Source organism: Chelonoidis abingdonii, chromosome 4, assembly GCF_003597395.2.
Source record: "Chelonoidis abingdonii isolate Lonesome George chromosome 4, CheloAbing_2.0, whole genome shotgun sequence".
Lineage (NCBI taxonomy): Eukaryota > Metazoa > Chordata > Testudines > Testudinidae > Chelonoidis > Chelonoidis abingdonii.
Genome location: NC_133772.1, coordinates 88,835,916 through 88,850,344, shown reverse-complemented (window position 1 = coordinate 88,850,344; position 14,429 = coordinate 88,835,916). Strand labels below are relative to the sequence as shown.

The 14,429-nt window shown below is 43.6% G+C and overlaps 1 protein-coding gene across 3 annotated transcripts in view; it reads left to right on the top strand.

The window, feature by feature from the left end:
* Positions 1-14,429, top strand: part of GANC (glucosidase alpha, neutral C) — a 50,704-nt gene that overhangs the window by 27,867 nt on the left and 8,408 nt on the right. For all 3 annotated transcript variants that reach the window (XM_075065450.1, XM_075065448.1, XM_075065449.1), the window contains exons 12-19: positions 2,661-2,787; positions 5,129-5,208; positions 6,352-6,495; positions 6,926-7,022; positions 7,347-7,448; positions 7,943-8,186; positions 10,356-10,420; positions 11,754-11,830. In XM_075065450.1, the coding sequence (XP_074921551.1) occupies positions 2,661-2,787; positions 5,129-5,208; positions 6,352-6,495; positions 6,926-7,022; positions 7,347-7,448; positions 7,943-8,186; positions 10,356-10,420; positions 11,754-11,830 (936 nt within the window). The remainder of the gene's footprint in view (positions 1-2,660; positions 2,788-5,128; positions 5,209-6,351; positions 6,496-6,925; positions 7,023-7,346; positions 7,449-7,942; positions 8,187-10,355; positions 10,421-11,753; positions 11,831-14,429) is intronic.

The window sequence follows — 14,429 nt, the reverse complement described above, 5'->3', positions numbered from 1 at the left end:
GTGGGGAGAAAGGAGGGAAGGGGGAGAGAGAGGTTAATTTCTCTCTGTGTTAAGATTACTTTCTCTCTCAGGGAGAGTCTGGAAGGGGGAGAGAGAAGGAGGGGGGAAGGTGAATTTGAATCATAGTAATCTTCCAGGGTAACCCAGGGAGGGGAAGCCTGGGAGAGGCAAGGGTGGGGGAAAGGGTTTACTTTCCTTGTGTTAAAATCCAGAGGATCTGGGTCTTGGGGTTCCCCGGGCAAGGTTTTTGGGGGACCAGAGTGTACCGGCACTGGAATTCCTGGTTGGTGGCAGCACTACAGGTTCTAAGCTGGTGTTTAAACTTAGAGGAATTCGTGCTGGTACCCCATCTTTTGGACGCTAAGGTTCAGAGTGGGGAGTTATACCATGACAGCTTGGCTGCCAGGAACAGAGGCTGAGCGAGCCAAAAACATGCCGGGGGGGAAAAGGACTCCAGATTGCTTGGCCTCTGACTCCAGCAGCTGGACTGGCTGTGGGCTTCCCCCATCCCAGGTCTTGTTGCTGGGGACAGGGGCCAAGCGAGCCGGTCCCCCTCCCTACCCTGGCATGCTCAGCCCCTGTCCCCAGCAGCCAAACCTGAGCAGGAAGGGGGCTGCTGCTGCCTCCCAGCCAGGCTCTCTCAGGCAGCTCCATCTTGCCCCCTGCCCAGCTGCCAGAGACTGCTGCTGAACATGGAGATGGGAGACACAGGGAGAGAAGGACAGAGCCCCTCTCTGCTCCTGCCCTGCCCCACTGCTGCAGGTAATGTGGGTGAGGGAGAGCATGGTGGCCCCAGGCTGGGTGGAGGGTAGGGGAATCACTGGGCAGAGGAGACATGTGAGACAGTCATATGCAATGTTCCCTCAAAATTCATTCCACGTGAATGGGAAAAAATTAGCTATGTGCACCAATATGAAGATGATGTGTGGTGAAGGTGGGGCCGAGGGGTTTGGCATGTGGGAGGGGGCTCAGGATTGGGGCAGTGGGTTGGAGTGCAGGGGCTGAGGGCTCTGGCTGGGGGTGCAGACTCTGGGTTGAGGCCAGGGATGAGGGCTTTGAGGTGCAGGATGCCCTGGGGCTGTGGCGGGGAGAGAGGATTCCCCCCAGCCCTCTCCCCATTGCAGCAGCTCCAAGACTGGGGGAGTTAAGTGTATGACTCTTGGTGGCCTCCTGCGTGGCCACATAGGCACACACCTTGGAGGGAACTTAGGTCACATGTCCTCCCCTTTAGATTGCGTCTTCCCCCTCCTCCCAAGTATGGGGAGGCAGGAGTCCTCTATGGTCTCTTGTTAAGTTATGGATCATACCCAACTTGACCAGTCTGTCCGTTTCACATGTATCTTGACCCTTTTTACTGGAAAAGTTCTTGCTGTGTCATGAGGTCAGGCAACTCCATTGCGTTTGTGCTGTGCACTCAGATTTCCATATGAATTGCAAATACTTGCTTGTACCTTCTGTATGCATGCAGGTATCTCTGGGGTGACAAGCCAGTCCTTTGTTTATAGTTCTTTTGTTATTTCTAAAGAGCTAGACTGTGGGCATTCCCCAGACTCACAACATGTTTCAGTAGCAAACATATAGCAAAATCTCATAATTCCATATACAGTGTTGATACATACATTTTAACAGGGCAATAATATTCAGCAGACTATAACTTTTCCCAGTGATACCTCCCAAGGCATACTTTGTACAAGATTATCATAATAAGTGGTGACCATAATAGCATATGCTGTCACAATGTGTAATGTGGCAGGGCACTTTTTCCATCTCACCAAGCTTAGTGCTTCTCCCTCAGATGATGGTGGGGCCTGAAGTAAATCAGCCCCGCTCTGGGTAGCGTTGGGCTTCACATTCTGAGTTTATTTATCAACATTTTCAAGCCAGGCCCAAGGAGTACTCCTCTACCATACAAAAGAAACAAATTCACAACAAAGAATATAGGGGGAATACCTTTTCCTATCCCCTCTTGAAGGGGATGGTGTTGCCTTTGTATTGGCCACCATGGTGTCCATCCTTCTCCTAAACAGGCAGTCAGTTTGGTGGTTTCCCCTGGAGGGAGAAGAGCACCCTCTCACCCTGGAGAAGCCTTTTTCCCTGCTGCCATTAATCCTGCAGCAGCTTGTCTCTCCTCCTTCTCTCCCACCAGGAGATGGGGGGCTTTAAATGTCCCAGATAGGTCCCACGTGTCCTCAGTTGACCTGAGAGAACCTCTTTTCTGTTTGTAGACAATAGGGCCTTTTTCATTCTAGGGTAATACCCCTGCCTTCCATCACTCCGATTGCAGTGGTCCAGCCTGACTTTATCACAGTAATTAAATGCTGTGGTTTAGGGAAGAAACTAGTCACAACAGTCAGGGAGAAATTTATTTTCCCACCTCATCAATTGTGTAATGTTGTATTATATTGGTTTTAGGAGAGGTTACTTTCTTCTGAAGCATATGGTATAGTACTGACTCTTATTTCAGGTAGACAAGCATGGACTGCCACTTATCTTGTGAAATCAGCTAGTTTACATATGTATAGTAAGTATGCACAAGGGCCAGTAACTCCTTTTTCAAAAATGTGACTACCCCTGCCTTAACCTGAATCAGGACTGAGCTCTTTCTGTAATATACTGAACAACTGATGCTAATGGATTCTTCTCATCTCTTATGCTGGCAGCTTGTGGTCATTATAGATCCTCACATTAAGGTTGATCCCATGTATGCCCTATACTCTCAGGCCAAAAAGAAGGGGTATTTTGTGAAGAATAGGAAAGGCCAAGACTTTGAGGGCATCTGTTGGCCAGGTAAGAAAACCCACTGCTTATAGTCTATACATTAGAATTTGTTTATTTTGTAATGTGTAGTAGAATAACATGAGTCAAAAGTGGATAGTAGCGTGGATAGAACTAACATCTCAAAGGGAAAAAAGTGTGTAATTCTTGGATATTCATGATTCCAAGTCTTTTGATAGTTCTAATGCATCTCCTAGTCTTCCCAGCTCTAATTCCTCTACCATTAGTTAGAGGTAATTAGTATTATCTCTGCATACATGGGCACTGACTCTGTAGGTGCTCCAAAAATAGTTAGTGCTCAGCACCCACTGGCAGCTCTCCCTCAATCAGCTCCATCACCTTCTGCCCACCAGCGGCCCTGCCGATCAGCTTCTCCCCCTCCCTCCCAGTGCCTCCCACCTGCCATGGGTGAGCTGTTCAGCAGCGTGCAGAAGGCACTGGGGAAAAGGGGGAGGAGCAAGGGGGAGGAACTCTGAAAGGAGGGGGCAGAATGGGGCAAGGCAGGGGAGAGGCGGGGGGAGGCTTGGGGAAAGGTGGAGTGGGGAAAGGGCCTGGGGCAGAGCGGGGGTTAAGCACCCACCGGCAACTTAGAAAGAGAATGCCTCTGTCTCCATATAATCTAGGTGCATGGCACTGTAAGGTTACTGAACTTGTGCAAAGACCAGTACTCTAAATTGTCCAATGTTGCATAACCCCTACTCAGCCTGTCACATGAAATTGTTTATAAAAGTAAGCAAAGGTTGAGTCAAATAGACTGGTGCAAACTGGATTGTTAAAAGAAATAGTAAAAGGTCTTCAAGGTTCCTGCTGAAGTCATTGGTTGGTATAACAACAAGCTGAAAGATTCTTGAAACAGGAGAAATTGATCATAGTTGAAATCACTGAACTGTGTTCATTTTAATGAGAGGAGATTGTTGTTCCTTCTTGGATTTTTAATGGTGATTTGTTACAATGGGAGTAAGCCAGTGATAACATAAAACCCAAGACCACACTTCACTGTTCAATGTTGTAACAGTGAACAAAGGTTTCTTTTACACTTTCTCCCTAGTGGGGCCTGAAACACCCCTTTGAAAACACTTCAAACTTCATGGAGTGGGTCTTATATTCCTCACTGTATAGTGTGTGACTAGAGGAATCCTTTCCACTTGAAGTTTGTGAGGCCATGCGGGGAGAGACAGTGGCCATGGCGCTGAAACAGTACCATAAAGATCCTTTTCAGCAAAGGTGAGAACAGCAATATTGGAAAAGAGTTAGATCAAATGGAGGGGAAAATTCTGAGAAGGAAAAAGGGTAAGTGAGATAAGAGTTAATAGGATTTGGACACCATTAAGATTGACAAGCCCCAATTTTATATTTTAAAATATCCACCTAATTCCAGAAAACATAATTTTTATAGAAGTTGCCAGTCTGAAAATTCTAGCTTCAAGCTGGACAACCTTGCAACAAATAACAGGGAGTTGTGACATGGGTGCGGCTCTGAAATAAGTATATAGATGCATTTTGTTTCATTCCTGACTATACTTGGGAGTGCCTGCATTTCCAAACCTCCACTATGCTGTTGGTGAATACTGCATTACTGGTGCATGGAGAGTAGATATCTCTGTAAACAAGGACATATATAAGGCTCAATGGGGTTCCAGCAGGGGCATAAACTGACAGCAAATCAGCTGTCTGTGTACAATATTTAAATCACTGTGGCTCTATACTATGTAATGAACCTAGTACAGCCATTGCAGAACACAGTTACCCACCTCCTAGGTGACACTCCCTGTAACATCAAGGCTTCAATTCCTTCACTGGCTTTCAGGTCGCTTCTGCAGGGCCGGCGCTTCCATTTAGGCGGCCTAGGCGCCAGGATTATTGGGGGGCGGCATTTTGCCAGTGGGGGGCAGCAGTCTTGCCTGCGGAGGGTCCCCTGGTCCCGCGGCTCCAGTGGAGCTGCTGCAGGCATTCCTGCGGACAATCTGCTGCTCCCATGGCTCCGGTGCGGGGTGGCAAAATGACCGTGCGCCTAGGGCACTAAAAACACTAGCGCCGGTCCTGTGCTTCTGAGTGCCATTCAAAATGCTGGTCACTATCTTTAAATGGTGTGGAACTTAGCCCACCACAACCCAAGCATAGTGGTCTTCAGATCACAATGTAAGGTGTACTACTTTAGTTTAGCACTTGGTTGCACTTTGCTTAGGTTTTTGTTCTTGGCATTTTGGATTATATATTAAGGTTACAGCAAAGGCAGAAGTCTCGGTGCTACCCATTGTGGAGATCATTGTATCAACATGTCACAGTCCTTGAATGCCAAGGCTATAGATGCTATAAAAGTTAAAATGATAAATCTGATGGTCCACACCTGCAGGTTCCTCTTCTTACCTGGATTTTACCAATCCTGAAGTCCGAGAATGGTATGCAGATCAGTTTGCCTTCAAATCATATAAGGTTTGTGTTTCTTCTCTTTGGATCCTACAGAGCACATCAAAAACTGGGAAATGGGGAAGAGACAGTCAGAGGAGATAAACTACTAGATAAGTAAGGCAGTGGGGCTTTGTATTTGTAGACGGTCATTAGACTGTAGAGGCAAATATCCGGAATATAGTGGTAACCATATAAACTGCAACAGGAACCTCACCGTGGCCTTGTCAACACTAAGAAAAATAGGTCCCTAATTCATCACTGATGCAATTCCCCCCGTGATAGCAACAGTGGAGACTTTGGTGTGGACAGGGAATAAGCATTTTGGCATCATGTCATCTAATGCAGCTGTCTCATTTCCAGCTTCTCTCAGCAGGAGTCCACATAGGAAATGAGAGTGCTGCCTCTGAGGAGCTCCCAGTTGCTCTCAAGTCATCCTCCCCCACAATGAGTCCTTTAAGCAAGGAGAATAGTGTGGAGGTACTGGCTGTTCATAGCCTATAGTCACATCACTCCTAGCCCCTTCCAGGCTGTACTCAATATTAGACGTGTATGTCACTGAAACACTACCCAGCTCCCAGTCATTTTTTGTTGGAACCCCACTTTGCAAGGGGCAGGTAAACTCAAGGTACTTATGGCCCCTCACTTCATGTCCCAAAGCAACTTTTCCTCCTCGGTTTCTTTTTCCTATCCTTTTCTGCAGTTTTTCTCTGACCTTTTTAACATTTTAAAATTCTCTTATGAACTTTTATGCTCCTCTGCCTCCTTCCCACCATCACTCACAAGAAAACAACATTCTGCTTGCTGTGAAGCTTAAGGCATCTATTGGTTGCACATGTATGTGCCTTCGGCCCACAGGACCATTTCAGCTGAGTGCTATGAGAGCTGAAAAGCTCAAATAAGCTTTTGGACTGCAACCTGTATACATAAGCTGCTCCTGTGGCCAAATGAATTAGGGGTTGTCAGGAGAGAAGAGAGGGAAGACAGACAGCTTTCCATAAGTCACCCTCAGCTTTACTTGGAGGTATGGGAGCATATTTGCAGTGCCACTGTTCTGTTGCTTCTCTTCCTGTGCATCCCCTACACTAGCACTGCCCACCATTGCAGTTCGGGTAACATTGAATTAACCTAATGACTTAAATGTACCCTAAAGGCTTCTTTGTATCACAGGGCTCTACTGACATCCTGTTTGTATGGAATGATATGAATGAGCCTTCAGTCTTCAAAGGGGCAGAACTAACCATGCAGAGAGATGCTGTCCACCATGGCAACTGGGAGCACCGGGAGGTTCACAATCTCTATGGCTTTTACCAGGTAGGGCACCTAAAGACAAAAATCTACTGCCAGAGATATCTGTCCTGGATGATTATGGTTTTTATTATATGTACTGTGGTAGTGCCCAGATGGTCCTATCAAGATTGGGGCCCTGTTGTACTAGGTGCCAGTATTTTGGAATCAGCTTCTCCATGGTAAGACCTGTAACAGTGATAGCACTCATACATATCTATCTTTCTACTGCAACAGTGTAAGGACATCAAGCTATTACATGTGCAGTTAGTATTTCTATATTTTTTCCTGTTCTAGTGTCTTCCAACAAACTGTGAGTACTTAACTAATAATAATTACTATTATTTCTAGACATATATTTCATATTGTTCCTGCCTTTAATTGTCTACAACAGGAGTCTGGTATATACTGTTTGTAATTAGGTTATCTCCTTGTCAGTTATTCTTATGCTTTGCAGCAAATGGCAACTGCAGAAGGACTTATCAAACGCTCTGGGGGACAGAAGAGGCCATTTGTCCTCACGCGATCTTTCTTTGCCGGATCACAGAAGTATGGTAAGCATGGACAAGCTTCATGAAATCATGTTTTTCTGTAATGCTTTATTTATTTATTTATGCATGCTAGGCCTGGTACTAGGGCTGTCAATCAATTAAAAAATAATTGCAATTAATCACAAGATTAAAAAAGTTGTGATTAATTGCAGTTTTAATCACACTGTTAAACAATATAGAATACCGATTTAAATTCAGCAGAGTACTTGAAGTAAATTTATTAGCTTGCCACTTTCTTCTTTCCTTTCCCCCTAATTGCAAGTATAAATTGACCTAGGGGCCTGAATTCAGTGTGTAAACTTGAAACCATGCTACTGGTATTTCCAGGTGCAGTATGGACAGGAGACAATGTAGCAGAGTGGAATTACTTAAAAATCTCCATTCCAATGCTGCTCACAATCAGCATTGCAGGAATTTCATTCTGTGGAGGTAAGGAGTTTAGCTGGATTCTTCGCTAAATGCAGGCCACCAGACTTACTGAGCTTGACTCTCAAGATTTAAACACACAACTACCAGAACAACCCAATTCTTTCCTACACTCCAATCTGTTTCAAAACAGTTTCCTGTATTTAGTCCATTTACAGCTCCCAGTAGCACTCTTCTCTCCTTCCTTTGGCATATGCATCTTTGTTAGCGTGTGAGTCCCTTGAACTGACAGCTTGGAGTTGTCTTCCATGAGCATCAGTATAATTTTCTCCTGTGACAAGGAAAACCACTCACTATGTCTCTAAATGCTATCAACCTGTTTCATCATCAAGTGAGAGTCCGATAATTTTTTTCACTTTGTGTGGCCAAGCAGCTGCTTTTCAGCAGGATAAGAGGTACCATATTACATTAATGTATTTATAGATCTGTAATAAGAGAAATTCATGTTTTTGCAGAACACTTTCATAAACCAGTTAACATGTCTCTTTAAATTTTAGCTGATGTGGGTGGGTTTATTGGGGACCCAGAACCAGAGCTACTTGTTCGCTGGTATCAGGCTGGTGCATACCAACCATTCTTCAGAGGTCATGCCAATATCGAAAGCAAACGGCGTGAACCATGGCTATTTGGGGATGAGAATACACGGATCATCAGGGAAGCCATTAGAGAGCGCTACACCCTTCTGCCCTACTTATATTCACTGTTCTACCGGGCACACACCACTGCTGAGCCAGTCATGAGGTAAGATCATAAGGAAATACATTAAAACTACTTGTATTGCTCTTTATGTAAAGGCTCCTCTTATGAGCCAGGAAATTTTATAATTGTGTCAAGATGGATGTTTCAGAGGGGGAAATTAAATTACTCTTCTTTACTTTTGTGACTTTCAATTTGAATTTTTAAAAGCAAATAATATATACATTCATTTTCTAAAAGAGAGCAATTGAGCACGTCAGTTAAATAAAGCATTACCACCAGGGCCGGCTCCAGACACCAGCTGAGCAAACCTAGGCGGCAGGGCCGCTTTTTTTTTTTTTTTTTTTTTTTTTTTTTTTTTTTTTTTTTTTTTTTTTTTTGTTGTTCGCTGCTCCAGCCACCCTGTAGGGGGCGGCAGCATGGAGGAGTGCCCTGCAGCAAACTTGGCGGGGCAACCCTCGTCCTTCCCTCCCCACTGACCATAGCAGAGTGGAGCCTTCCCGTCAGTTGGCGCGGCAGTCGGGGCCGCGTGGCAAGCACCCTGCTGAAGCACTGGCTGGCCTCTTCTCTCTCTCCCCCCGGCTCCCTCCCCTTCCCCCTCCCCTGCACTAGACCGAGCGCGTACTCTGCAGCACAGGGAGTCCCCTGACTCCGGCTTCCCTGTAAGGTTTTTTGTTTTGTTTTTTCCTCTGCTTTGCCGGCCGTGCCGTTGTTTCTCCCCCCGCCCCCCCGCTTTGCTGCTCCAGCCATGCCGCTTTTGTGTTGTTCACCCACACACTTTGCCGCTCCAACTGCGCCGTGTTTCCCTCCACCCCCCTCTAGTAATGTAATACAAACATTAAATTAGTAAACTAGCTTTCATTGTGCTACTTTCCAATCTATAATGAGAGGTCTCCGTGGAGTTGCGTGCAATAGTCACAGCAGTAGAAGATAAATATTACTAATCTCTCTTGTATTTTTGTCTCTTACAAATGGCACTAGAATTGCTGTCCTTTTTTCAAATTTCTCTTCACTGGTTGTAATGCAAAAGCATTTAAAGATAAGGCCTAACTTTTAATAGAACAGAAGCTCTGGGATGCACTCAGTTGTGAACCTGATTTGTGCATTCAGGCACTACAAGAGCCAAAGGGGGTGTCTGTCTGGCTCTTTGCATATACAAATGTCCAATTTGTATATACTGTCCAGCACCTAACCATCCCCTAGGCTTCTGCCTTTCTAAAAATCAGGCCCATGTTGACTATATACAATAGTAAATACTGCCATGGTTATAGCTAGCATTGTGGCAAATTCAGAAACTAAAAAGGAAGTGTGGTATTTTCTTCACTGGTTATGAAGGCAAGCAGAATGTAAAATCTGCAAGTACTCCTCTTCTTTTTGCCAACAAACAGTGGTGTTGCAGCATTAAACAGTATGCCTATTAGTAAGCTGGTCAGGCACGCATTGTTTGTGAGAGAATGCACAGAATTGTTCCAGTTCTTGTTTCTAACTAGAAAGAGCTATTGTTATCGTAACATTTGGAATTATAAATAAGCAAAAGAAGGCCTGTGCAGTGACCACGTGATTAGCATACCACATTACTATGAAATTCATCTTCTGAGTCAGGTTTCTCAGTCCCTGACCAACAAGACCCAGGATTGCTGTCAAACTAGCACAGTCAGCTGCTGAGAAGAAAAGAGACTGTCCCCCAGAAATGAGCCAGTGTAGGAGCAATGCTGATGGTCTCTGAAGGAAAGTCATATCCATCTCCTCTCTGCTAGAAGAAAGATCCATGCTATATAAGTTCATCAGGAAAGAGGGGGATTCCCAGGGTTGCCAAGGGCAAAACAGAGACACATGCCAAAACCAGAGCAAAAAGAAAAACAAACAGTAGTTAGACTGAGCACACACTGAGTAGCCCAAATGCTGTGATCTGGCCTGCAAGAGCCTGCGGAGGAGGCTGGGTTAGACCAGCTTTTTGCTTGCAGTAGATACACTGGGAAGTGCCTTAACTCTCGTTCAGCTGGGAAACATAATGATTGTATAAGAAGTGGTATTTGAAGGGACAGATGAGAAATGTGTCCAGTCTTCCTTGGTTGGATGGCGGTAGTCACAAAATGGGCCTTGTAGGAGAGTGGGAACATAGAAAATGGTGGGGAGCCTGTGGACTCCAGCTGAGTCACAGAGGTGTCCAATGGAAAAGAAAAAACTAACAAGACTCCACCTTGCTTTCTACAGGCCTCTCTGGGTAGAGTTCCCCAAGGAACAAGAAACTTTTGGTGTGGAAGACGAATACATGCTGGGTAAGCAAACCATTTCCTAAATCCAGACATCAGCTGGTGTTTAAGTTTCAAAGTTAAGCACTTCTGCATATTATAGTAGCAAAAAGTATGAAAACCCTGTCCAAGATTTTTGAAAGTGAGATATTTTAAAGAGGCCTGATTTTCAGAGAGTGAATGCACAACACTTCTGAAAATCAGATTCCTTTAAAGATGTCTCACATTGAGGTGAAAAAATTGTGGCACTCATCATTAGTCGCTTTTGAAAATCTTGGCTCTCATTTCCATATGGCAGAGATGGAACTTAGTTCCAGCATCTAAAACCACAACCTACATCAGGTGTGACAACATCTAAACTAATTATCCAGAGCTGATGGCAAGGTTGGAGCGATTTCAGTGCCTCTAATGGAATTCACTTTCTCTGTGGACTCTAATAAATCATCTCTGCCAGGGTTGAGCTAGAAAAATACATCTTTAAGGGCAAAATTTTAACCTTTTTTGAATGTTCCAAGTGTTAGAACTTCAGAAACTTTTCTCCCACATATCCTTGTCCGTTACACTGAACTATGCGATCAACCTACTCAATATATTTTTCAGAAAAAAGTGTAAACATTTCCAATGAAGTGCATTGAAAAGGAGTTTGTTTGCCAAATGAGGTTTCCTTCTTCCTTGCTTCTGGCTGTAAGAAAGTGGGTTTTTTTTAAATATGAAAATATATTAATAAATAGATTTCCCAGTCCCTCACCAGTCCTGTGTGCAAGCACATTAACCCATAGGACCCTGGATTTTATCGCCTGTGAAGAGGGACCATTTTTGTGGGAGTCCATTGTTAACATATTGATAACACACCATAGTTTTGGATTCTATGCTGGTGTTTAACATTGCATGGTCATAACTCTTACAGACACTGAGTACTACTTTCAAAAGCACCTAAATGAATTAGGCACTTGCCAAACTCCCATTGCATTTCAAAGAGATTTGAACATCTGATTCCCTTAGGTGCTTTTGAAAATCTTATCCAATAAATCTGTAGTCTTCAACCTTAAATATTAAGCCCCACAATGGAATCTTTAGGTAAAGGCAAAACAGTTATATAAGAGAGAGATATTATTAACTTATACAGCACTTTGCATTAGTAGATCTCACAGTTCTATCTTTACAAAGGAGGTCAGTATCATCCCCTTTTTACAGATGGGGTAACTGAGGCACAGAGAGGTGAAGTGACTTGCCCAAAGTCACTCACTAGGCCAGTAGCCGAGCCATGAATAGAGCCCAGGTCTCCCTGAGTCTCAGTCCAATGCTCTATTCACAGGCTATGCTGCATCTTCTAATTTTCTTTTGTATCTTTTATTTCCAGGAAATGCTTTACTGGTGCATCCAGTCATTGAACAAGAGGCCACTACAGTGAATGTTTTGCTGCCTGGGTCAGATGAGGTATGGGTAACTAAGAACCCACTCTGATGTTTGAATCAAAGAAAGTCCATTAACTTCATTCTCGTGAGTCCTCTTCTATCCCAGTATAACCAATAAGTGATATTGCTACTAGCGGCAACCCAAGTCCCCTTCTCAAGGCCTCTCTTCCCCATTTGTCTGTCTCTTGCGCAGCAATCTCTGTACTTTTCTACACATAGACTACCTTCCCTGGGCCAGCACCCCAAGCTATTACTCTCTTCTAATTTAAATCCCTACTTAAGCCCCACTCCTTCCATGATACCTTGTTGGAATTATTAATATGGGAAACCACCAAACATGAATTTAATCATAAATTCCTTTATTAAATCCAAAGGCCAAATGATACTTATATAATTGCTTTAAACATGCCTACAAACCCTAACTAATAAGCAATTTACTATATCCAAACAGTAACAAAAATGTATAAGTATTTGATCAAGATACTTACAAATGGGCTACACCCAGGGGTGTTTAGATCCGTATTGGCTGGCTCCAACATGGTCAGGCAGGTATTAGCAATGAATCCTTTAAGAGTTTACTTTTTATGCCCTTTTAACTAACAAGTGATGTCATTGCCAATTGCTGACTTCAGTTAAAAACCAATTTGAGACAGTTCACCTTATTTCCAGTCTTAATCCAGATAAGATTTAGCACCTCCTTTCTTCCCAAGGCTTTTCCTCCCTTCCCTCTAGCTGTCCAACAGTTTCCCCATTGCACCTAGGTTTACACAGGCTTTAACACTGGTGTATGAGGTGGGGAAGGGCCATGTTGGCTCATTTTAAGACAGATTCTTTTTGTTTTATTTAAAACCATCTGCAGTCATCCCTTTTGGTCAGAGGCTTTCTTTTTAGAAACTTCCCCTTATCTTATTAGTTATTCTTTGAATCAGACATCTTCCCTACTTCATTCCTTCTGGCCTTATTATTTATTATTTTCAAGGCCTTCCTTCTTCTTGCTAGTCTGGGTCTTTCTTTACAACAAATATATATTTCCTTAATCAAACTTCAGCTAAATGTAGTTCTTTAATTTTATATTTATCCTACACCTCTGCAACATACTAGCTGACTTAAGTTTCATAGATTGATTCCAGGATTGGAAGGGACCTCGAGAGGTCCTTGAGTCCAGTCCCCTGCCCTCATGGCAGGACCAAATACTGTCCTGACCATCCCTGATAGACATTATCTAACCTACTCTTAAATATCTCCAGTGATGGAGATTCTGCAACCTCCTGTCAAAGTTAGACTCAGGACTCACAGTTTGTCAGACCACTCTGTTTTATTAGCACAGCACTCTGCTAATAACACCCAGATAATGTGAGTGGCCATGCAAGACCCACACAGTCTTATTTATACAGATAAAAGAGCGGGAATTAGACAAAGGGACAAAGAAAGCAAAACAGTAAAATTCACCTGGGGCACAGCATGCATATCCTACTTCCTTACTAACTCTTATCGATCTAAGGCTAATACTTCACCAATTGCCCTTAAACGGTGCAATTGTTCTATGTTATGTCTGTATTCCTGACACCTGAATTGCAGCATTCCAACAATTTTGCTTAAAGGTATGACAGCATTTCTTTAATCCTTTCTATTCTTCACAATATAATTCATCTCTTTCACAATCCCTCCTTTTGGTCATGCTTCGCCATGACCAACATTGGACTGGATTCCACATATTAACCATTTCCTTATCTACTGTTGTCATCAACGCTATTCAAATCATCACATTAGCACTCTGTTTTGGGCAGTCACCTGGGTGACACAGTTCTGGCATACAACAGGAGATTAACTGAAAGCATACAAAATCACTAAGATTCAACAGGTAGTTAGGGCTCCCTGAAACAACCGGTTTTCCTATGCCAGAGAAATAGAAAGGTTACTTAGCCACTTCCATAAGAACTTGGCTCTGCATGGGGAAGATATGCGATTTGTTCTAAGTGGCTAGCGCAACTATTACCTCATTGTATTATCGGTATAACAGACAACATTGTTTTCCAATGAGAGCACTGGGTCCCTCCTTTCGCGCCAGCGCTATGTACAATGCCTGACAGTTCTGGAGGGCCACTGTCGGATCGCTCCTGTGTCTTTGCCAGGGCTCTTAAACTTTCTCTGTTTATTTGGCCATTATTTTAATACTAACATGCTTCTTGTAACTTCAGGAGCTTTTGTGCCTGGTGGTATTACTCCCAAGTGGCTATAAAAACTGCCAATAGCCTCTTCCAGGTGTCTCAATTACTATTTCTATATTGTGTTAAATGGATAATGGTCCTTCATCTTAGGTCTGGGGAATTTGAGATGGGTGCCAGATCGGAATCCAGAGGGTGATGTGCTCAGACCTAGCATTTAGAAAGACAGATTAAAAATTTTATTAATGAAATGTTTGAAATGAAATATACAAGTTAGAGGAAGTACTGCTAACAATCTGCGTCAGGCTGGTTATGGGCGGGTTACAATGTCGTTTGCAGGATTGGAAAAATAACATACACTATTGCATAACCGGCATAGACCCAGATTGGATGAGGAGTTTCAAAGTCAGTGAGTAAAGTAGGCTCTGAGTATCTCATACTCCATAGGTAATAGGT